The 21,590-nt window shown below is 48.1% G+C and overlaps 3 protein-coding genes across 5 annotated transcripts in view; all 3 read left to right on the plus strand.

Annotated features, from left to right (window-relative positions):
• The first annotated feature begins 13 nt into the window (after positions 1 to 13).
• LOC114893078 (oocyte-specific histone RNA stem-loop-binding protein 2-like) lies at positions 14 to 3,870 on the plus strand. The gene is made up of 6 exons (XM_029218571.1): positions 14 to 209; positions 1,054 to 1,134; positions 1,241 to 1,345; positions 1,975 to 2,118; positions 2,264 to 2,378; positions 3,233 to 3,870. The coding sequence occupies exons 1-6, from the start codon at positions 166 to 168 to the stop codon at positions 3,362 to 3,364; spliced, it is 621 nt and encodes a 206-aa protein (XP_029074404.1). The 5' UTR covers positions 14 to 165; the 3' UTR covers positions 3,365 to 3,870.
• A 731-nt stretch (positions 3,871 to 4,601) lies between these two features.
• On the plus strand, positions 4,602 to 14,620 carry FAM53C (family with sequence similarity 53 member C). 3 transcript variants are annotated; one of them, XM_029218572.1, is made up of 5 exons: positions 4,602 to 4,643; positions 7,872 to 8,101; positions 8,493 to 8,550; positions 9,942 to 10,726; positions 11,655 to 14,620. In XM_029218572.1, exons 2-5 carry the CDS (start codon positions 8,024 to 8,026, stop codon positions 11,910 to 11,912), a joined length of 1,179 nt encoding a protein of 392 aa, XP_029074405.1. In that variant the 5' UTR covers positions 4,602 to 4,643; positions 7,872 to 8,023; the 3' UTR covers positions 11,913 to 14,620. The 3 variants fall into 3 exon arrangements, with proteins under 3 accessions (XP_029074405.1, XP_029074407.1, XP_029074406.1); XM_029218574.1 differs by lacking the exon at positions 8,493 to 8,550; XM_029218573.1 differs by lacking the exon at positions 4,602 to 4,643 and having other exon boundaries at positions 7,301 to 8,101.
• A 3,074-nt stretch (positions 14,621 to 17,694) lies between these two features.
• Positions 17,695 to 21,590, plus strand: part of KDM3B (lysine demethylase 3B) — a 59,216-nt gene continuing 55,320 nt past the window's right edge. The window contains exon 1 of the mRNA XM_029216396.1: positions 17,695 to 18,077. Within this exon, the coding sequence (XP_029072229.1) occupies positions 17,886 to 18,077 (192 nt within the window). The 5' untranslated portion in view covers positions 17,695 to 17,885. The remainder of the gene's footprint in view (positions 18,078 to 21,590) is intronic.

Raw genomic sequence — 21,590 nt, forward strand, 5'->3', positions numbered from 1 at the left:
CATTTAAGTTGCTAGCGACGACCACTCCCTAGGGTAATACCTGGAGAAATTAATTTAGGTGGAAGGGTGCTTTAAACGTTTTTTGTTTTTGTTTTTTTCCCTTGCTTCTTTCTCGTATCGTTACGTGGACCTTTCCCTCTTAGTTTTGCTAGCCTTCCCCTGTAGATGGAACATTTGCCGCCCGTGTGGCAGATGTTGCGGCGAGACAGGTGCGTGTATTTATGATGAGTAGCACTGGCCCCTTCCAAGAGCTTTCCTGGGTGGGTGTCCCTTTTAAGCGCGCAGCATCTGAGACGCTAGGTTATATGCGGTAAAGGGAATTCCTTTTCAAGGAAAGTAGGAGAGTTGAATCATCTCTTGGCGTAATCCTTATCACAGTCCAGAGGATACCAAACTTTGGTTGTTTATGGAAATTTGAACATTGACTAGGTGATACTAAGAATTTATTCTTAATGTTGGGGATTTGCTTTTAAATAATCCTGTGGGAGTGGTGGTGAGTATAGGTGAAACAAGATTGGCCGTGAGTATTGGGTGATGGGTAGCTAGGGGGTACATGATATCAGTGCTCTCAAAGTTTTATCCGCATACTAATCACCTGCGGATCTTGTTAAAATACATATTCTGATTCAGTAGATCTGGGTAAGAATTCAAGATTCTGAACGTCTAACAAGCTCCCAGCTGATGCTAATGCAGCTGGTACTGGGACCATACTTTGAGTTGCAGGAGATTATGCTATTCTCTTTGTATATTTGAAATTTCCATAAAAATATTTAAAACAACCTTGGAAGCTCTTTAAAATACATGTTCCCAAAGTGATAATTCAGTAGGTCTAGAGTAGGGCTCAGGAATTATCAAGGCCCCCAGGTGCTACCCAGGCAGATGGCTTGCAGACCACACTTTGAGAAACGAATTAGAAATGCAGCCTTTATCTTTGAGAGACAGTAAGTGAGAAATACAACCTTTATCTGGTGTCAGGATCTTGGTAGTGGCAGTGGCTGAGAGTAGCTGGGTTTTATCCTAATACCTTTTCATCTGTAGAATCTGCTTCCCCAGAAAGGAGGTGTGTGAAGAGTCTTTATCCTCTAGGATAGAGATGGTGAGTGTGGGAGTCAGTACAGAGCCCTGCCATGCCAGGTGAGTTTGACAATCAGGCTGGGGATTAACGGAATGTGGGAAGAGTTGGTTTCCACTTTGATGACCATCATCACACTTCATGGGACGACTGTCTACTTCCTCACAGGTGGGAGGTAGAGACAGATGCAATTGTCCTACAGCGGCGGCAAAAGCAGATAGATTATGGCAAGCGCACACCTGGTTACCAGTGCTTTCTGCAGCAGGTCCCCAAGTGAGTGCAGTTGTGGGCAGTTACAACAAGAGTGTCAACCACGTGGCTTTTGTTCACTATCAGATGATGGAAAGATACTAGAATCTGAATGCTCCCACAAAGTTGTAGCATTACTAAAATAAATTATCCAGCAGTATAGCCCCCCAGATAAGTTTCCAAGTGTTTTTTTTCAAATGGAACAAGTTAAACGTGGGCCATAAGACTTTTTAAAGCTCTATCCATGTTTGCTAATGAAAATTTTTTTTCTTCCATCCATTTTCACCTCATGCCTCCATCTGACTTGGCTAATTACAACATACTTGCCTAATTACATGTAAGCTTACACGCATACATACAAACTAATGTATGAAAAGGTAGAATGTATTTTAAAGAGATGTCAAATATTTTCTTTTATATCTCTCTTGACTTCTGAGGGAGTTGGAATATCTAATTTACCCTTCCCAGAAGAAAGAATATTAGGGAATTGGGAATTTTGATGTTTAATCTAATTTAAAGATTTTCTTTGGATTGTGGGCATTGATCTTACCTCATTATCAGAGAATCCCTAATGAGTCTCCTAATTCATCATGATAAGCAGTGAGCTGTGCCCCTTCACCTTGACCTCAGTCTGACATGTATGTTGTTGCCAGGGCGCAGCGACAGCCAGGACTTCACCCTCAAACACCAAACAAGAACAGGAGGTACAGCCGTCGCTCCTGGGATGCCCAGATCAGGCAGTGGAGAAGAGCTCTACATTCCTGGGACCCCCCCAGCCAGCCTCTGCAGGCTGAGGGGTGTGTGCACTACTATTCCTTGTTCCTTCCCTGAGTGGTGGACTAAGCCCTACCTCTCCCCACTTTGCAGAGGTTTAGCTTTCACTGGCTGAAAAGGGAAAGTCTGAATGAGCTGCACGTTCCTCTGACTCTGCTGCCTTCTTAGGTGGGGAATGGACAATCACAATCTCTTAGAGCCAATGGATTCTACCCCTTTGGATGACCGGCTCCAGACCCTGGAACCCTCAGAGAATCTGGATGGAGAACAGAAGGGAGCCCAGGTAGTATCCTCTGCTAAAACCCACTGGAGCAGGGTCAGAGATGGGATCTGGCCCAAGAGGTCACAGTTATGATGGGGTTCAAGGTAGTAGCCCAAGAACAAAAGAAGGGAAATGGGACAGAAAGAAAAAATTGCAGGATGTGAGTAAAAAACCTTGAACCAAAAGTGGCATAAAGAAATCTAGTTATAGGTAGTAATGGGGGACAGGTTGGGCTGCACTGGGGGCGCTGTTTTATACGTGATGAAATGGGTGTCATCTTCCTTTGAAAGGAGACATGAAACCTGAGTTGCAGGGTTTGGTTGTTTTAAGTGTCTCAGTTTCTTTCAGTGTTTTCCAAATGCGCCAATGCTAACTTAACTTCTTATTCTCAATCACTTAACTTTAGTAAGCATGGTATTTTGTTATTAAATAAAAAGGGTGATCACCAAGTGGTGAAGACCAAGGGCTTTAGAACCTCAGACTGCTTTTTTTTAACTTTTTATTTTATATTGGAGTATAGTTGGTTAACAATGTTGTGAGTCAGATTGCTTTTTAATACTGCTTTTGTCCACCACATGGGCAGTCACTTAACCTCTCCTGCTGTTTAATCCAACAAATAAGGAGATTTTGTCTCATTTGATGATTGTAAACAAAAATGAGAATACATATTTAAAGTATGCAGCATGGTGCCTGGCACATAAGTGCTCCATAGCAGCAATTATTGGAAACCATGTCTCCTACACTTCACGACCCCTGTCCCTTCTTTTGCCAAGGGGAAATGTGCAGGGCAAACAAATGTGCAGTGTATCTCCCATCCTCCCCCCCTCCCCATTTTCTTGATACTACCTCACTTTCCCTCTACTCTTCTTTTCCAGTTTGCAGGTTTGGTGCCTCCTGTCTCCTCCCTTCCCTGGCTCTGTGAGGAAGATCCCCACCACTGGCTCTACCTTCTAGCTGATCACAATTACTTATCTGTCCCAGACTTGAGTGGGACACAAAATATTTAGGGAAAACATGTCTTTCAGGGGACTCGTTGCTGAATGTAATAGTGAAGATTACTTGCACTACTTCTACTTAACAATCGATTAAAAAAGATCTAAAACTCTGTCCTACAAAGAGATCATAACACGAAGGCATTGTTTAAAACCTCTCCTCTTCCCATATTTTACCCTCTCTCTAAACCTTCTTTGCTGGCTGAGACTCAAATTTACATAAGAGCCAGAAGCCACCTAGCTGTTCCACAACCTCTTCACGTGCTAACGGCTACATTCAGTCTCTTCAAAAAGGACTTAAACTTTGGCTGAGGTGGGAGGTGGTGGTAGTGGTGGAGACTTAATAAAAGGTGGTTTCCTCTTCCTGAAGAGGAAGTATAGCGCCATCAGCATCTTTTCCCCAGCTGCTTGTTTCCTCCCTCCCTTTTTGTCTTAAGGAAAGTGCTCCAGCTGTAACCACCAAACTCCCCCCTCCCCCACGCAAGCAACTGAACCGCCTATGATGTCATAATCACAATCCCATTACCTCATCCTGCTGGGGTGGGGGGGGCGTAGAGGGAGGAGAAGGAGTGAACCGCCCTGGGCCCTCGTCAGATTTAAGGTGTTTTGGGTGACGGCTAATTACAGAACCAAGTGGGAACGGCCCCGCAACCGTTGTAAATCCTGGGTTTAAAACGTTGGAGCCCATCCGGCACCTGGAAGAGGGGCTCCCGGGACTCAGAGCAGGCCCTAATCGGCGCTTGGACTACACTTCCCAGAAACCTTCACGCCGCGGACGGGTCCTCTGCTGGGGGAAGGGGGATTCCTTCAGAGTGGCGGCCTTAGAGGGTAGGAGAGCAGGTGAGAGGAATCCTGGCTAATTCTGGTACGCGCCGGAACCGAGTTGGGGGCTGTACAGGGGCCGATGTAGTAACAGAAGGCAGGGGCGATGTCTTTGTTTACCTTCGACCGACACGGCCTCCCCCGGGGGTTTTGAGATTTGCCTCCAACTGGGCCAGTCCACCTTTTGCAATATTTTGCAGGGGGTGACTCGCTAGGGAGGAAACCACCCTCATCGCTAAATTAAAGAGCCGGGCGTCTTCCTGACTGTGCTCTCCAAGAAAGACTTTGCGAGAGAAACGACGCGGGTCTCGAGCCTCCGCGGACGGTTCAGGGGCGTTCTGCGAACCGGAGCGATCTCTCCACTCTCCTCAGGGGCCCGTTGGTTCGGGCCGGCGCCTTTTAAGGGCACCGTGGGGCGAACCGAGCGCTCAGAGCTGCTCCGGCCGCGGCCCTGGGAGCAGGAGGAGCAGCGGTAGGTGGCGGAGGGCAGGTGGCGCTGGGGCCTCGGGGCGGGCACCTAGACCGTCCCTCCCTCCTTCTCTCTTTCCCCTCCCCCAGCCCGTCCACCCTCGAGGCACGGCCTCGCTGGCCGCCTCCGCTGGGAGAGCACGGGACCTGGTGGGGGAGGGGGTGGCGGAGCGCTAAGTCCCAGACCCTCTCCATACCCTGCGCCCTGAGTTCGCTTCCCGCGGCCAGATGATGGAAGCTGATTGGGAAGAGACGAGCGACAGCCCCCCGCAAGCGTGCCCCGGCGCCCCCCGCCCCCCAGGGGCCAGCGGACGCCCCATGCCCCACCCCGCGGGGACAGGCAGGGCAACCAAGGGAGAGGTTGAAGATTGGAGTGGGGGGGGGGGGCTAGCCTTTTGCTTCTTCATTGGGGTGGGGGGAGGGGTGATCCCCACTTGTCAGCCCTATCCCCTCAGTGCCATATGGAGGAAGAGCAGTCAGGTTCCCACATACCTGTTCATGTACCTTCATGCCTCCCTCATGTTTTCCTTCAGTCTCCCCCAGAGCTGTGGGACTGGGACCTGGGGGGAAGGTCCCCAGGGGTTTGTGACTCTCCTCTCCCTTGGCCTGACTTGATCCTAGGTTATCGAGGTTTCAGCACAACCTCAGCATCCCTGAAACCGTAATGTCAGGGGTTACTGCCACCCAGTGGGGTGGGGGTCCAGCCTTTATTTGCCGGGGGGGTGGTGCTGATGGTGGAGAGAAAGCCTGGATTGAGAGTTGGGCCTGGTGGGGTTTGGGGGAGGGCCTAGCGGCCTGCTGCTCTGTGTAGGGCTGAGCCCCCGTGCCAGTTGTTAAGCTGAGAAGTTTTAACTTGCTTAGTGAACGTTCAGAGCTGTCTCTGCCCCTCAGATACACAAAATGGAAGGGGAAGGAAGGCGGCAAGAGAGGGCTTCTTATACTTTTTCCTCTGCCTGCTTGAGAAAGAGGAGGCCCCTCGCGGAGCTGGTTTGCCTTCTTTTGTGTCCTGGTTTGATTCCTTATGGCTTCCGTTCTGTTCCCCCTCTCAGCCTGGCCTGTTTTAGGAAACTCAGACTGAGAGTATCAGTTGCGTGGTGGTAGCTGCATTGTTCCAATTACCGCCGTGTGTGGCCACATCCCAACAATTAAAATGCAGAAAAACACAAAATCACTCTCTTCACTTGATCCCAGAGAGGGCTGGAAGTTTGCTGTTTGGCCAGATGCCTCATGAAAAGCTTGAAAGAGCTTGCTTCACTCCCTGCTCCTCATGGCTGGGGTCTCTGGGGGTAAAAGCCTACAGTTAGGTTCCATCTCTGGTTGATCTTTGAGGGCAGAGTTAAGAAACCAAGAGCAGAAGTGATATAAGCTGTAGCTTCTCCTACAAGAACAGGGGAAGCAGCTGAAGGGAGCACTCAGGAAGCTGGAACTTTGTTCAAGGTGGTAATGATGATTATGCATGAAAATGTTATTTAACTATAGTGATGATTGACTTCTACAACGTTTTTTCCTGAACTCCAAGTACGCCGAGGTGTATTTCTTTGCTTTTCCTTGTGGTCTGCCTCCCTCTGAGGTGGGGATTGGGTAGAGAGGATTCCCTCTTTTTTTTTTTTTGCCAAGGTAGAAAGTTATCTGCCCTCAAGGTCAAGCCTTTTGGGCTTCTCTTGGTATGCAGGTGAGGGAGGTTGATATCCAGCCAAATAGATGAACGCAATTGCCTTCTTCATCCTAATATTATCACTTGTGGCATTCTGAGGCTTTGTAGAGCAACAAATAGGAGGGGTGAGAAATGGCAGCCTTTGTGAACTCCTGATTTGTACAGGGAAGGTGGTATACTTTTTACATTTTGATATTTGTGTTATATTGTCCCAGTGACATATATATTTTTTAATAAATTATTTATTATTTAATTTTGGCTGCGTTGGGTCTTTGTTGCTGCGCGCGGGCTTTTCTCTAGTTGTGGCGAGTGGGGGCTACTCTTCGTTGCCGTGCGCAGGCTTCTCATTGCGGTGGCATCTCTTGTTGCGGAGCTCTGGCTCTAGGTGCGCGGGCTTCAGTAGTTGTGGCTCGTAGGCTCTAGAGCGCAGGCTCAGTAGTTGTGGTGCACGGGCTTAGTTGCTCCGCGGCATGTGGGATCTTCCCGGAACAGGGCTCGAACCCGTGTCCCCTGCAGGTAGATTCTTAACCACTGCGCCACCAGGGAAGCCCCCAGTGACATATTAAGATTATTCTGCCCGTTTTTCCTATGGGTAAACTGAGGCAAAGAAAAGTTTGATGATTTGCCAAGACCATCACACCAAATCGGATCCAGATTTGATTTCTTGATAGTTCTCTCTGCTAGCAAATGCTACTTCCACTGTCTGGTGTGCTGTCTGCCTGCTGGTCATTTCTGGGAATAGGCAGAACAGTATGGAAATGTTAGGTTAACTTCCCCTCCTCCCTTGAGCGAGGCCCCTCAGGCAATTTTGTGGGCTTGAAGCCTGTCCTCTGATAGAATTAGTTTGCTTCTACTATAATTGACCATGAGAAAGAGTCTTGATTAATTGTATTCATGGTCTTTGAGTCAAATCAGGCTAAAAACTTAGTCAAATGAAGTCAGAGTTGTTGTTTTTAAACTCTATATAGAGTTGAAATGTAAATGGAATTACCTCGGTAGCATTTCCTTATCCTCTTATAAGAGAATATGTACAGTATCTGTTGGAGAACAATAATATAATATCAGCTGTTCAGGCTAAAAGAGAACATAATACCTTGTTTATTCTGATTGGTTTGAAGCAGAAAGTCATTCCTACAACCACTGTACCGTTCTGTTCCCTATTACTCTTTCTGTAGTTTAGGAAAAGGTTACCTCTCTTTGCTTATGACTGGAAGATAAAGAAAATATTGGACCAATCAGGATGGAAATAACAATTTGGGCATCTCTCTCATTTGAGCTATTTTCTAAGTGGTGCTAGTATTCTGGGTAGGCAGAGCAGAGCATGAACCAGGTTAGGAGTGGCAAATAGGTTTCAACTTGCTTGCCAACTCCATTTCATTTTACTGGTTATCCGGAGTGTCAGGTTGAGAATGTTTCTGAGGCTATGTTTAGGCTTAGCAGGAAAGAGCTGTGATCAATTAATGATGTCTGCCAGAGGCCTGACATAGGGATGCTGTGGTATGTGTGCCATACATTTTCCATCTCTGGACTAGGTACATCTCTAATATCACTTGGGACTGGTCCCTCTGTAATTGGCAGACTCAGCAGGCATGACTGGAGAGGGAAGTCCCAATGGTGCTAGAATGGTGCTGCAGTGGCAGAAGACGGCTCACGAGTGAGGTCTGGAAGAACAACAGGGAAGACATCCATCATTTGCTCCAAAGTGTGCAAGTCAAATTCCGGGGAGAATCATGATAACCCTGATCACTGAGCAGCTACAGAAGCAGACTCTGGATGAGCTGAAATGCACACGCTTCAGCATCAGTCTGGTAAAAGACCAGTCTTCCTGCTTCTCTACGACCCCCTCCCCCTTTTTTCGGAGGCTGTTTGTTGTTACTACTTCACCCTTGTCCTGTGCTGTGTGAATCATGGTACTTGTATTGCAAGAGCCCACTAAAGGCTCAAAACCCAGCCCAAAAGGAAGGGGGCAGGGATTTTCTTCACTGTTAGAAAAGGGACACCAAAATTTGGGTGGAAAAGGGTTTGAGATACTGGAAGACGTGGATTATTTTACTCATTAACTTTGGGAGGACAAGAAGAAGAGAACACTTAGGAGTTCCTAACATCCCTGTAGCCCATGAATTGCAGGGGTGAGCTGAAGAGGGCTTCCTGGAACTCTGTTCTGATCCTGAATCATGATGGATATTTTCTGTCTCTTAGCCTTTGCCTGATCATGTAGACATCTCCAACTGTGGGAATCCTTTCCAGCTTGTGTCTGGTAAGACATGATGTGTATATTTGTGTGTATGCCCATGCCTCTATCCACACATTTCTTTCATTGGTTTTCAGTAACCAGGACTAGCTAGCCTGCCTCCACAATTTTCTTGCCAGGGTCACCTTCTGAGATTGGCGCTTGTCTCCATTTTACTGCACCAGCATGGAAGTTACTTGTTTAGTTTGGTCTTATTCTAGTCTTGTAGGAACTTTTTTTTTTTTTTTGCGGTACGCGGGCCTCTTACTGTTGTGGCCTCTCCCGTTGCGGAGCACAGGCTCCGGATGCGCAGACTCAGCGGCCATGGCTCACGGGCCTAGCCACTCCGCGGCATGTGGGATCCTCCCGGACCAGGGCACGAACCCGTGTCCCCTGCGTCAGCAGGCGGACTCTCAACCACTGCGCCACCAGGGTAGCCCCTGTAGGAACTTTTATAATCTAATTTTTTGTGTAGGCAGTACATTCCCATTTCCAAAATTTTTAAACAGCAAAAACGTTATACTGAAAAAAGTCCCCCTTCCTCTCCTCTCTCCTCTGCACCCAGCTCCCATCACCTCCCTAAAAGTAACTACTGTTATTAGTTTCTTGTCTATCCAACCAGAGTTTCTTTATACAGATAGAAGCAAATATAAATGTAAATGTTTTTATTCCCACGCTTTTAACACAAAAGGTTGCATTCTGTATATTTGGCACTTTTTTTTTTTTTAAACTAATCATAATATGGCTAGAAGATCTTTCCCTATAAGTATGTTCCTTGTGGGTGGCAAGACCCAAAGGAACACGAGCAGTCTTAGGGTTTTTCCCAAGCATGGGTTCCATTGGCAAAGGCCTTCCCCACCCTACTTGCCCTCCCTAGAAATACAAATGATCTCTTACCTGCTTGATCACCTACCTCCTGTCTTGGTGCTTTGACACATAGGAAAGGGAAAGGCTAAGGACGGAGAGCATAGGCCTGCTTTTCACAACTCCGGGCTGGGGGATGCGGGAGCAAAGTAGAGCTCGGTGGAGTAGAGTGAGGGATGAGCATGGCTCTCACACGTTCGCTTCTTTTGACTTATTCCACCTTTGAGGGGGAGCAGCAGGCAGTATATGAGACTATATTTTAAGTTTCAGGTGGTTCCTCATACTGGAGGCAATATAGTATGCTGGTTAAAAGGCAGCTTTAGCATCAGACAAATCTGGTTTTGAACCCTGCTTTTGGTCATTTGATTCCTGCATGACTTTTGGCAAGTTACTGGACTTCTCTCATCTGTGAAATGGGGGTAGTAATAGTACCTAACTCATGAAGTTTTCGGGAAACCTCACATAAAGTGCTCATCACATTGTATGGCACATAGTAAGCTCTTAAAAATATATTAGCTATCATTAATATCATTTTTATTATGAATGCCTTCCAGAAGGTGCTTCCTGGAGGGGCCTGCCCCACTGTTCCTGTGCTGAGTTCCAGGACAGCCTCAATCTCAGCTACCACCCCTCAGGCTTGAGCCTGCACCTCAGACCACCCAGCCCAGGAAATTCCCCACAGGAGCAGCCCCTCTCCCAAGTCCTAAGCCCTGAGCCTCCAGACCCAGAAAAGCTTCCTGTGCCCCCTGCCCCTCCATCTAAGAGGCACTGCCGCTCACTCTCAGTGCCCGTGGACCTGTCTCGCTGGCAGCCGGTGTGGCGGCCCGCCCCCTCCAAGCTGTGGACTCCCATCAAGCACCGGGGCAGTGGTGGAGGGGGTGGGCCGCAGGTGCCTCACCAGAGCCCCCCGAAGCGGGTCTCCAGCCTCAGGTTCCTCCAAGCTCCCAGTGCCTCTTCTCAATGTGCCCCACCCCACAGACCCTACAGCCCCCCTTTCTTCAGCCTGGCCCTGGCCCAAGATTCTTCTCGTCCCTCTGCCACCTCCCCCCAAAGTGGCTCCTGGGAGAGTGATGCTGAGTCCCTGTCACCTTGCCCACCCCAGCGTCGCTTCTCCCTGTCACCCAGCCTGGGCCCACAGGCAAGCCGCTTCTTGCCCTCTGCCCGGAGCTCCCCCGCATCCTCCCCAGAGCTGCCCTGGAGACCTCGAGGCCTGCGCAATCTTCCCCGAAGCCGCTCACAACCTTGTGATCTTGATGCCCGCAAAGCTGGAGTCAAGCGGCGCCACGAGGAGGACCCTCGGCGGCTGCGGCCTTCCTTGGACTTTGACAAGATGAATCAGGTGGGACCAGTAGGACTAGGGAAGCTTGGATGGGAGTAGGGGGACTGTTCCATTTGCACCTGTGAGTTGTCCTCTAGCTCCAGGCCCTCCTGGCAGGGCCTCCCTTGGAGCTCCTTTCTGTCTGAGCTTTTGCTGAGAGTGATCTACCATCCCGATTTGCCCAGGATTATTCTGGTTTTATCATTGAAAGTCCCATGTCCTGTGAAATTTCTCAGTCCTGGGGGTGCCAGAGAAACTTGGGGTGAGACCCATGTTAAACCTTCCAACAGAGATCCCAGATTGTCCTGCTAGAGACACTTTCCGTCCTCTCTGAGAATGCATGAGCCACAAAAGCCCCATCATCAGTGCCCCACCCCTCCTCATGCAAGGCTGGTTTTGTCACTTGCCCTTTACTGCTTCATGTGGGTCCGTAAGGGCTTAAGCAAAACAGGCTCTGCATCATTCATCTGCTCAACAAATCGTTTTTTGACTTCCCAGTGTGAGTGCAGTTGTTGTAGGCAGTTGCCCACTTTTTTCATATTCTTCCTTCCAGACCACTGGGTCATAAAACTTTCTGAGGACTTATTCATAGAGTCATTCATTCAACCAGTCAGCAAGCAGTGTTGGATACCTACTATGTACCAGGCTCTGACTAGGCACTGGCAATACAGGAGTGAGACAAGCAGACAGTACTCCTGTCCATATGAAGTTTATAAACATGCTTCTAATCTTGAATCTGATCGAAACTATGGGCACTTTCCTCAAAGAAATGTGCACATACACTGAATTTTCAAAATTTTATCAGGGAGTTCACGACCTCACCCTAACAGAAAGGACTCCTGCTTTCAAGGATAACTAAGAGAGGGGTACTTTGAAATCCAACTTGGGCCAGGGTTCTCTGGGAAATTAGCATCCTTCTTTACCTTAATTTTGTTTGTTTGTTTGACAGAAACCATACTCAGGAGGTCTCTGTCTCCAAGAAACAGCCCGGGAAGGCAGCAGTACCTCTCCACCGTGGTTCATGGCCTGTAGCCCCTCACACCTCTCTGCTTCCTGCAGCCCCATTGGGGATTCCTCCCAGGTGCTGAGTGAAAGCGAAGAGGAGGAGGAGGGGTCCGTGCGGTGGGGCCGGCAGGCGCTGAGCAAGCGGACATTGTGCCAGCAGGACTTTGGGGACCTGGACTTGAATCTGATTGAGGAGAACTAAAACTGAGAGGCTACTTCCTGGGGCCACACAGACTGACTCTCTTATGGCTACTAACAAGTGTCGAGGTCCCAAGGCCGGGGGCCCAGCCTGGGAATGGGGGTGAGTGGAGGGCTCCGACTCAGGGCAGCCGGAAATCTTCTCACTCCAGGAAGCTCGACCATGCCGAGAGACTGGCTGGGACAAGATAAACGGAGCTGGTGGCGGGAGGGACAGCCCCAGAGCAGGCCCTTACCATGGCGGCCCTGAGTGTGAGTATCCCTGCCACCAAGAAAGCAATGGGCAGGGAAGGAAGGGGTCTCCTGACCCCAGCTCGGGGAATTTCACTAGCCCCTTTGCTTCAAAGGGCACTTGTGTCTTAGAATTTGGCCAGGGTGGGGGGTTCATTCAGCCTCCTCTGAGAAATTGTGTGAGAGTGTGTGCGTGCATGAGAGTGCTCGAGGAAAGGTGCGTTTGGGTAGCCTTAGGGAAGGAAGGCAGTTGTTCCTTAACAGCAGAGCACCATGGATCTTGGGTTTTTACAGGATAGCAGGCTTGTTCAAGGAGTCAAGGTTCTAAGGAGCTCTGGAACCAGGCTCGTAATCCATTAGCACCAATGGCTCTGCAGAGGATTCTGTTTTGGGGTACAGCAGGGTCTTTTAAGTGCTATGACCTCAGCTAATGGTCTTTCCCTCAGGCCCACACCTCTCCTAGATAGACCTAGTATTGGCTGGAGAGGGCTCTCCACACTGATTCTGAGCTGGCCTTTTTTCTCATCAGATTGCCTAGGCTGTGTACAACCTGCCTGTCTCACTCTCTAAGTAGATGCAGGCATATGTGGGCAACTGAGGCAGGGCTGAAGGGCTCCATCTCTTTCTTTCCCTCCCTACTGATGGGACCTTTTCCCCCTTACCCTCTGCCCTTCGAGGGTCAAGAACAAGGAAGGAAGGCCCTATATTGAGGCTGACCTGCAGCAGAAGTAGTGTTCAGTCCCCAGCAGGCACCCCAGCACTAACTTTAGAGAAACCTATTGTTAAAAGATCCAGGCCCAGCCTCTTTTCTGACCTGCTTGAGAAAGAGGAAGGGGATGTCAGCATATACTAGTTTGCTTGTCTTCCACTCCTGCTAGGAAATGTTTGTCTCTAATTGGCCCTTAGAGACCTCAGGGAGGTTGAGGCTCACCGAAGGATTGGCTGAGGATGTGTAAAGCAAAGACTGTGAGAAGCAGCTGGGAGTTTGTTGTTGGATTGAATTTCTTTTTTTGTTTCACAGCCACAACTTGAGCCTGGGCAATGGGTCTCAGTGGCCATGGTGGTGGGTTTAAGGACTGCAGAAGCCCTGTAAGGCTGGCTCCAGTGGAGATGCCTACTGAAGCTGCTGCCACAATAGCTTGTGAGGCTTTGTCCAGCTTTGCTTAGAACCTGCGGTACCAAATTGGACCTGCCCTTCCTGTTTATTGGGAGAAGGGCATTTTTCCAGGGTTTTGAAGGAACCAGTTGCTCATGTTAGGGAAGAAGACCAAAGTCTGTGTGTTTTCTTCCTCATGGAATTGAACCTGTCATTTTCTGGGTCTGCCACATGTTGGATAGGAGCATCAGTGAGGCCCTAGCCTCCTCGCCTCCACTCCAGAGGAGGTGGCTGTTTCTTTTTCAGCCTCCAGCCCTCAGAAGTTCTACCCTTCCAGGGCTCCTTCACTTCTCCTGCTAGTTACCAAATGTTACCAGTGAGCTACTAGGTCTGTAGGGGCTTGAGAAAGAGGCTTTCTGGAGAATCTAAGGAAACCATGAGCCCAGGAGTTGCCCATCCTTGGTTTCATCCCTCCCCTGGCTCTTTTCCCTCTTTATGCCATAATTTCCCTGGTGCCAGCTTCTTTTCCTCCTGGGACATCCTCATCCCTGGGCTCTCTACTACACAGGGGCTGTGCCAGCTTACAATAGGCCACTGGTAATGCCAGTGGGGTCTCTGCAGACCCAAAGCTTAAGAAGTGAGGGCAATAATTCTGCCTCCACCCTGAGTTCCGCAAAGCTCTAGGGCACCATCCTTAGGGGAGAATATCTGTAGATGCCATATATGAATTCCATTACTTTAAGATCTGGAAAGTTAAACTAGCTGGAGCTATCATCTTGCTTCCCAATCTAAGTACCTGTGGCCCTGGGACAAGCCTTTTCGAGAAGTGGTTTATTTTGCTTTACACAGTAGATCTGTTCCAACAGTTCTGTGTAAACCAAATGCTGTTTTCCAATGCATTTGGACTGCTGACCATTTAAAAGCAGCCTGTGATTGCTTCTTTTGTAAAGCAAGCAACCTCCCTCTACTTTAGCTGTTTTGACTCTTTGGATTTTCACATATTGGGCTTACCCAGAGTGGAGCACACCTCTGCCGGGCTGTGGTTGACCCTGGGTAGACATCTGCATCTGTGTTGTGTGTGTGGTGTGGCTGACCAGTAGGTGAGTATTCCTGCGTGTGTGAGTGAAGCCACTCCCAGGCTGGTGCTCTCCTCCTGTGCCCGGTGACTGCCCAGTGGCAGCTCCAGCTGCCCTTCACTCCCACCTGCTGCCAAAGTCCCTGTGCTAATGGGATTACAAATACAAAAAGTGGAAAAAAAATTTTTCGTAAACTTTGTTTTATATTTTAAAAAAATCCATAAGTCTGTGTATGTTAAACATGAGGTCCTGCCTCTGTGGCTGTGTTTGAAAAAATAAAGTTTTATTAGAATAATCCATTTTCCCAAGTAACCTTGTGTACTACAGTGTCTTCTTCCTCTCTTCACAAAGAAAGGCAAGGAGGAAGCGGGGAGAAGGCCGCCTAACTGTTCCAGCCCCTTCTTCTATGACATGGCTGGGCCTTTGCCCCTTGAGGGCAGTATTTGGTCGCTGGGCCCTTTGCGCCACAGTAGTTATATCCTATGCCCAGCTTCTGTTAAGGCCTTGGTTATTTCTGGCAGTCTGATTTGATCTCTTGTTTCCCTGGTACTTATACCCATCTCCTCTTGCCTCCTGCCACTCACTTCCAGCAGGGTGAAGTCAAGTATTAATACATTCTTGCTCCCTGAGAAATGCTTGATGGTGCAGTTAGAAACTTGTCTAGATTGGTTTGTAGGCTTTGGGAAGTGGGGAGAAGGCATGATAGGAGTCTTGACCAGGAATGTCTTTTCAGAGTTTTCACATGTTCTGTCATGGAGAGATGGAGATAAAGTCATCAGAATTCAGATTGCAAAGACCTAGGCAATTTCTCCATCCTGAAAATACTGATTTTGGAAAATTATCCTAGCAGCAGAGCTTCTCTTTTGCTCTAGAAGGTGGTATTTTCCCTAATGCTTCAATGTGGAATGTTCATTTGCTGAAAGAAGCTGTATGGCTCTCTCTCTTTCTCTCTTTAGACATTTCTATTCCACCCTTTCTTCTCCCTACGTTAGCATTCTTCCAATGTGTGTGGGTGAAGTATAGTTGCTTAGAGAGCCAAGCAGGAGCCTCTTGTCCCTAAGGCATAGCCTTTCTTTTACCAGTTGTGGTGCTGACTTGCCAGGCGGCAAGAAGAGTCAAGTTGCTTAGCCTCCAACCCAGTTTCCTGCTTCAAATTGGTGGCACTCATCAATGAATACCAATGAAGTGTGCAAGAGGACAGGATTGGCTTGATTACCTGGAGCAGGAACTTTGAGGGGATGAAAAAAACACTCTAAAAAGAGTGGGAGTTGTCACCTGCCCTGGAAACAAAGGAAGAAGGGCTTTGAGGGGATAGGACAATAGCATGTGGTTAAAGAATCTCAGAATTATAGATTCGTTCTTTCTTCAGAACTGCTGTTTTGTTTCACCTACTGTTTGAGCAGGGGTAAAGCCTGAACATCTAAAATTACTTCCCTCTGCTTTTTTTCCTTTCTGTTCAGTTTTTTTTTTTTTTTTTTTGTAGTATGCGGGCCTCTCATTGCCGTGGCCTCTCCCGTTGCAGAGCACAGCCTCCGGACATGCAGGCTCAGCGGCCATGGCTCACGGGCCCAGCCGTGCCGCGGCATGTGGGATCCTCCCGAACCGAGGCACGAACCCGTGTCCCCTGCATCGGCAGGCGGACTCTCAACCACTGCGCCACCAGGGAAGCCCTGTTCAGTTTTTTTGTTGGGTTTTTCTACTGTTTATTTTCTGTGAAGGCGAATGTGATTTTATTTTCCATTCCTGAAGTATAGGAAAGAATATAAACTTCATGAGGGCAAAGGTTTTGTTTTTATTCAGTGTTGTGTCCCAACACTTTGAAGTTACTGGCATATGAAAATTATCTGCCATATTTGTTGAATTAATTTTTTTACCTTTGCCTTCCCATCCCTGGGCTTAGGCACATTTCTGTGTCAGTGCTGTGAGAAGCCAGCTTTGGACAGTGGGACAGTAATTAGAGCTCCGTATGGGAGAAAATCCCAGCAGTGAATTTTAATGGAAAAGCTGCAAGGCAGCTAGGTCATGTATGGATTCACCCCTGTTTCTCTCCTACCAACTACAATTTTTGGGCTGTGTGCTTTAAGAGGTGTCTCTTGTTGCAGAAAAACATTGAGTCAGGCCTCAGGTTAGCTATGGGAAATGGAAGTTATAATGAATAGAGAGAAAAAAAGTCCAAGGAAAAGTTTCCTTGGTGCTCCACAGGGTTAGTTCTAGAGTGAATTCCCTGGATGTTGTACTTTGACTGAAGTCAATAATTGGTACCTCCCTATTGCCCCCAACTTTTGCTAGAAGACAAGTAGGTCAAGGGTAAAGAAGGCTATGGACAGATTTCTGGGTAGGCACATAAGTCTACTGCTCTTAACTGTCTGTAGGTCAGACCAGTGAAAAAAAATGGGCACTTTTACGGTAGTAATCATGCATTAATACTGGACCTTTTTCTGGTTTATATCTGTTTCCACATATACTCTGCATCCATAAGGCCATGGAACTTGTGCTAGTCTCTAACATGACCAACGTTAATGACTTAGGTTTCTCATTGCCCAGTGTGAATAAAAATCTAGGCAAAAAAATCTCTGTATCTCCCCTTCTCTACAGCCCCTTTTCTAACAGGAGTATCAATCTTCCACGCCTGTGAATTCAGATGGAGTGGTGAGGTTTTCTTTGTCCCCAGCCCCACTACTTCCATGGTAAGATGTATATACTTCTGGTCTCTTTCCAATTCCCCTGAAAGTTGAATTGAGAAACACCTGGACTTCATAACGTTGGCTGATTTGGAAGGGGAAGAAGCTCCATGGGGTTATGTCAAAATACTGAGATGTTGGAAGCATGCTGGCCTTCAGCCAATGTAAAGGGTGGCATTATTACATACAATGGGTGTGTAACACATTGGTCAATTGGAAAGGAACCTATGAAGTATTGGTAATATAGAATGGGATGGTACCATGTTATGGACCAGTGAGAAGAAAGATAATTGTGTCCCATGGACCAATGGGAAGAAAGTTTCCTAAAAGATAATGACAGGAGGGGTAGTGCCTATTTTCAGGTTCGGAAATCAATGGGGTATTGGGGCACTAACTTTTTAGCTCAAAATATCAACTCTCTAGGTAATTTGCCCCTCAGGCCCCCAGTCCAGTAAAAGTCTATGGTGTCCGAGGAGGGTAAGCCAAAGCCTTCTCAGATAAAGGGGCCCCCTGAAGGAAATATGGCACCAGGATGGTGCCACGGGGGACTGAAGGACCCGCCCACTTCCCCACCCCGGCCGAAACTGCAATTCCCCTCCCTGCCGCAGGGGGCACTGCAGGCCCCGGGGAGGTTGGGGAGGAGCGCTGCGAGGGGCCCGGAGCTGCCGTCCCGCTCCGGAGCGCGGGGGGCGCTGTGCGGGGCCCGGGTTGCGGCTCCGCTCCCGGCCACGGGGGGCGCTGCGCGGCGCCGGTGGTTGGTGGTGGCTGTTTGGGGGGGGGGGGAGCCGCGGCCGCGGGTGGTGCGGAGGGAGGCCTTGCGGGCGGATCGGGAGCTCGGCGGCGGAGGTGGTGGGAGGCGGCGGGCGGGAGCGCGGGTCTGGCCGGCCCTGGCGATGGCGGACGCGGCGGCCTCCCCGGTGGGCAAGCGGCTGCTGCTTCTGTTCGCGGACACCGCGGCCTCGTCCTCGGCCTCGGTCCCCGCGGCGGCGGCGGCGGGCGGAGATCCGGGGCCTGCGCTGCGCACTCGGGCCTGGCGGGCCGGCACGGTGCGGGCCATGAGCGGGGCGGTGCCCCAGGACTTAGCGGTGAGTGGCGGCCGAGGCGGGCACTCGAGGCCGGGGTTGCACGGCCTGCGGGCGGCCTCCCCGGGGGCCTTTGTGAGGGGGCGGTGGGGTGGGGGTGACCCAGTTCCGCGCCCCCAGATCTCCTCAGCGCCCCCCGCCGGCATCTCAGCACCCCGAGCTCTGGCCAGCATGGCTTCCGCGTCGGGGTTCGCGCCCCGGTTTACCCCGGGGGGCGGCCGGGGCACTAGGAGCTACAGCCTCCGCCCGGCAGGCCCCGCCTCCTGAGCGACCCCTTTCTCAGCGTTTCCCCCCCACCCGCCAAACACGCCTTTGGAGCAGGCTCTCACACCCTGGGCTCCCGGGCCCCTCAGAGTTCGGCCGGTGCTGCCGTTGCCTCCTTGAAGACGCGGATCTGTAGTCCCCAGCCTCTCCCGGGAGACCTGCGCCCAGTTCCCTTCTTCCCGGAGCCCCGAGTGGGGCGGGAATGTGGGCACTTGTAGGAGACAGAGAGGCTGCAGTTGGAGCTGCTCGGGGCTGTTTTAGCTGGCAGTTACTTCCTCCTTGTCTGAGCCGGGCTCGGCCTGGCGGTCTCCAGAAAGGCCAGCTCTCAGGATTCTCTTCAGGCTCCTCTCTCTGCGCTTCTGGGTGACAGGAGCTGCTGTTGTAGCTGTTTTTGATAAGTTTGAGATCTGTCTTGGCAGCCGAATGGGGCTGTTGGGTGGTACTTTTTTGCTCGTAGCTGGGCTACTTCCCCAAACCTTGGGAGAGGTTTTGTTTTGAAACTTTGTGTTGGGGCTCGGCCGATTTTGAATACTTGTCTTGGTGTATGTTGTGATTAAAGTTGTTCAGTAATAGAACTTAACTAGCGTTTGGGATCATGTGTTATTTTTGTTAATGTGGCGGCAAAATACTGCCTTTGAGCTTTGGCAAACCTCTTTAGTTCCTCATTCTGATAACGGCCCTAGCTTCTCTGTTGAGATAAGGCTGTGAAAAATAGGGGGATTCTTTTGGATTGTGATAGATGTTCAGGCAGAAGGAAAATTTTCTTGATGAACTTGTTTCTGCACATATTTTATTCGCTGTAAACAGGAACTCGTAAGATTTGATATTAATATTGCAGGTTTCTGATGCTCGTTTTTCTACCTATTGATCAGTGGTGTTAGGCTTTTTAAATTTTCTTCCTGATACGCAAGCTTTATGGGTTGTTTTGCTTGTGGCTGGCTTAGGCTTCTGCTACTTGAGTTCGTTCACTTTGATCTTTCTCCATGCTCTATAAGAAAAAGGCTGCTTGGACATTTATGAGGCTTCAGTGGGGCGAATTTGTAGAGATAACAGGAACATAGTGGGGTGAGGATGATTATTAAGAAAGGGGATTTGGATTTAAATTCCTTTGCGCTTTCTTTAGAAGATTGCTTTTTATAGGCTTGGACGGGAGAGAGGTGTCCCTCTCAGATCCAGTAATTTACTCTACCCCCTTAAATGCAAAACTTAAGTAAGATCCACCATTATATGCATATTTTGACCAAAGGCTTAGTCTGTCCTAGAGTTTCAGTCAAAGTTTTATGTTCTAGTTGTTTCCTCCATCAGATGAATTGCTAATGAGCTCTGCACCTGAAATGGCTACCCATTCACTTTGTTGTTTGCTGGGCTCCCTAAGGGCAGAGGTTTTTGAAGCTCACTGAGATGCTGGACACCTAGTAAGCTAAATACTGAGTAGTTCTACCACTGCCCTTGGAATTGGTTTCTCAAACCAAGTAAAAAGTTGCAGTGATTCTTGGAAATTAAAGCAAAGTGTATATTACAACTGTGTTGAGGTCTTGCATAGAGCTTTATGCATATAAAAACAAAGGCAGTTTTGGTTTTAAGAATACTCTTACGCTTGTCTTGTGTGTATAATCAAGGGACATAGGTGAGAAAACAGCCACAACAAAACTCAGAGCCTTTAAAATTTTTTACCATCTTGCAAAATTGCTCAAGAATTGCTGTCGTGATGATGAGGTTCTGTTAATGACAATAATTAATATAGGATCAAAACTGGCCGTTTGTTTTCCTTTTTCATTAAAGAGATTTCCTTTGGACCCTAGGCATGTGGGCCTTTCCAGTTTGCACCACACACCCGTAGTAAACACAACTGTCTTCCAATCAAAAGTGTTCTTCCTGTACTCAAGGGTGGAGTTTGCAAGCAGCTGGCCTGTGATTGGGCAGATTTTCATTCAGTTATGTTTAAGATGTTTTCAGGCATGCTTAGTTTTGAGTAATGCATGGCAGGGCGCCCCCTGTTAAGGATGAGTAATTGAGGGTTGAATGAATGAGTTTTTGAAGTGATTGAAAACACTTTGCAATTTTAGGCTCCATTAATATCCTCTTTCTAGATACTTTTAGATCCAGAAATCTTCCAAAATGTAGTCCTGATCCATTAATGAACGCTTTTTTTTTTGGAAAACAGTTCCAAAGCCATAAGTCAGGATCTTGTTGATCAAGAGTTTTGTTGAAAAGGGTTTGTTAGGTGGGCATCTTCCTCACCAAAGCTATGCAAATAACTGAGATTTTTAGATTATGTAGATAAACAGCTTTTTTTCCCCCTCATGGAATAGTAGCTTTATTTGTATCTCAAAATAGGCCTGTTATGTGAAAAAAAAAAAGGTCTAGTTGCAAAATTAGTTTAATGGATTTTTGTGCCTTTACCTCTAACTTCTTTTCTAACTCTGTGTCCTCCTTGTGTTTCTGTTTCATTATTGGTCCATGTAAGTGGCAGAGACCTTGGGACCGTCACATATATACGTATGGTAAATAAACACACAAACCAAAAATAGTGGATTTTTCTTTTTTTGTTATAAAAACAAAACTTGCGTTTTGCAGAATGTCAAACAGCCAAGCATAAACACGGGAAAGCCAACAGTCTCCATTCTTTACCAGCTTCCACTTATCAAAGAAGCTTTGTGCGCCTTTCTCAATACTGGTACAAAAAAGTATGAAAACATTTATATCTCTACAAAAGGTTGCTTTTTTTTTTTTTTTTTTTTTTAGCAAATGGTATCATACTGCACAATATCTGTAGCCTGCTTTTTTTCTTTTTTCCATTTAACATTAGACCATGGGCATCAGTACCTGTAGCTGTTACTCATCCTTTTAGATAACTACATTATATTCCATAGAATGGATGTATCCTTTATGATGGGCATTCAAGGTATTTTAAAATTTGGGGCACTTAAACAATGCTGCAGTTAATATACTTGTACATATATCTTTGTGTAATCATGGTTTTATTTCTGTAGTTTAGCTATCCAGGATTGTTGGGTTAAGGAGTACATGTATATATTTTTATTTTGTTAGGTAATGCCAGGTTATTTTCCTATGAGATTTTAGCTTTTCATACTCCCACCAGCATTCAGGCAATGGTTGTTTCCCTTCATCCTTGCCATCACTGGTGTCATTGGCCTTTGTTGTTTTTGGCAATCTGATGGGCGAAAAATAGTATCTAGCATTTCATGACTACTGATCTTTTTCTATGTTTATTGGCCTCTTACATTTTTT

This window comes from Monodon monoceros, unplaced genomic scaffold, assembly GCF_005190385.1.
Source record: "Monodon monoceros isolate NGI ecotype Baffin Bay Population unplaced genomic scaffold, NGI_Narwhal_1 Super_Scaffold_12, whole genome shotgun sequence".
Lineage (NCBI taxonomy): Eukaryota > Metazoa > Chordata > Mammalia > Artiodactyla > Monodontidae > Monodon > Monodon monoceros.

Excerpts from the sequence above, each read along its gene's own strand:
- LOC114893078 (XM_029218571.1), top strand. The coding sequence starts at position 166 with ATGGAACATTTGCCGCCCGTGTGGCAGATGTTGCGGCGAGACAG. Across the intron at positions 210-1,053 it reads CAGATGTTGCGGCGAGACAG|AAAGGAGGTGTGTGAAGAGT; the intron begins GTGCGTGTATTT and ends CTGCTTCCCCAG. Across the intron at positions 1,346-1,974 it reads TTTCTGCAGCAGGTCCCCAA|GGCGCAGCGACAGCCAGGAC; the intron begins GTGAGTGCAGTT and ends TGTTGTTGCCAG.
- FAM53C (XM_029218572.1), top strand. The coding sequence starts at position 8,024 with ATGATAACCCTGATCACTGAGCAGCTACAGAAGCAGACTCTGGATGAG. Across the intron at positions 8,551-9,941 it reads TCCTTTCCAGCTTGTGTCTG|AAGGTGCTTCCTGGAGGGGC; the intron begins GTAAGACATGAT and ends AATGCCTTCCAG. Across the intron at positions 10,727-11,654 it reads ACTTTGACAAGATGAATCAG|AAACCATACTCAGGAGGTCT; the intron begins GTGGGACCAGTA and ends TTTGTTTGACAG.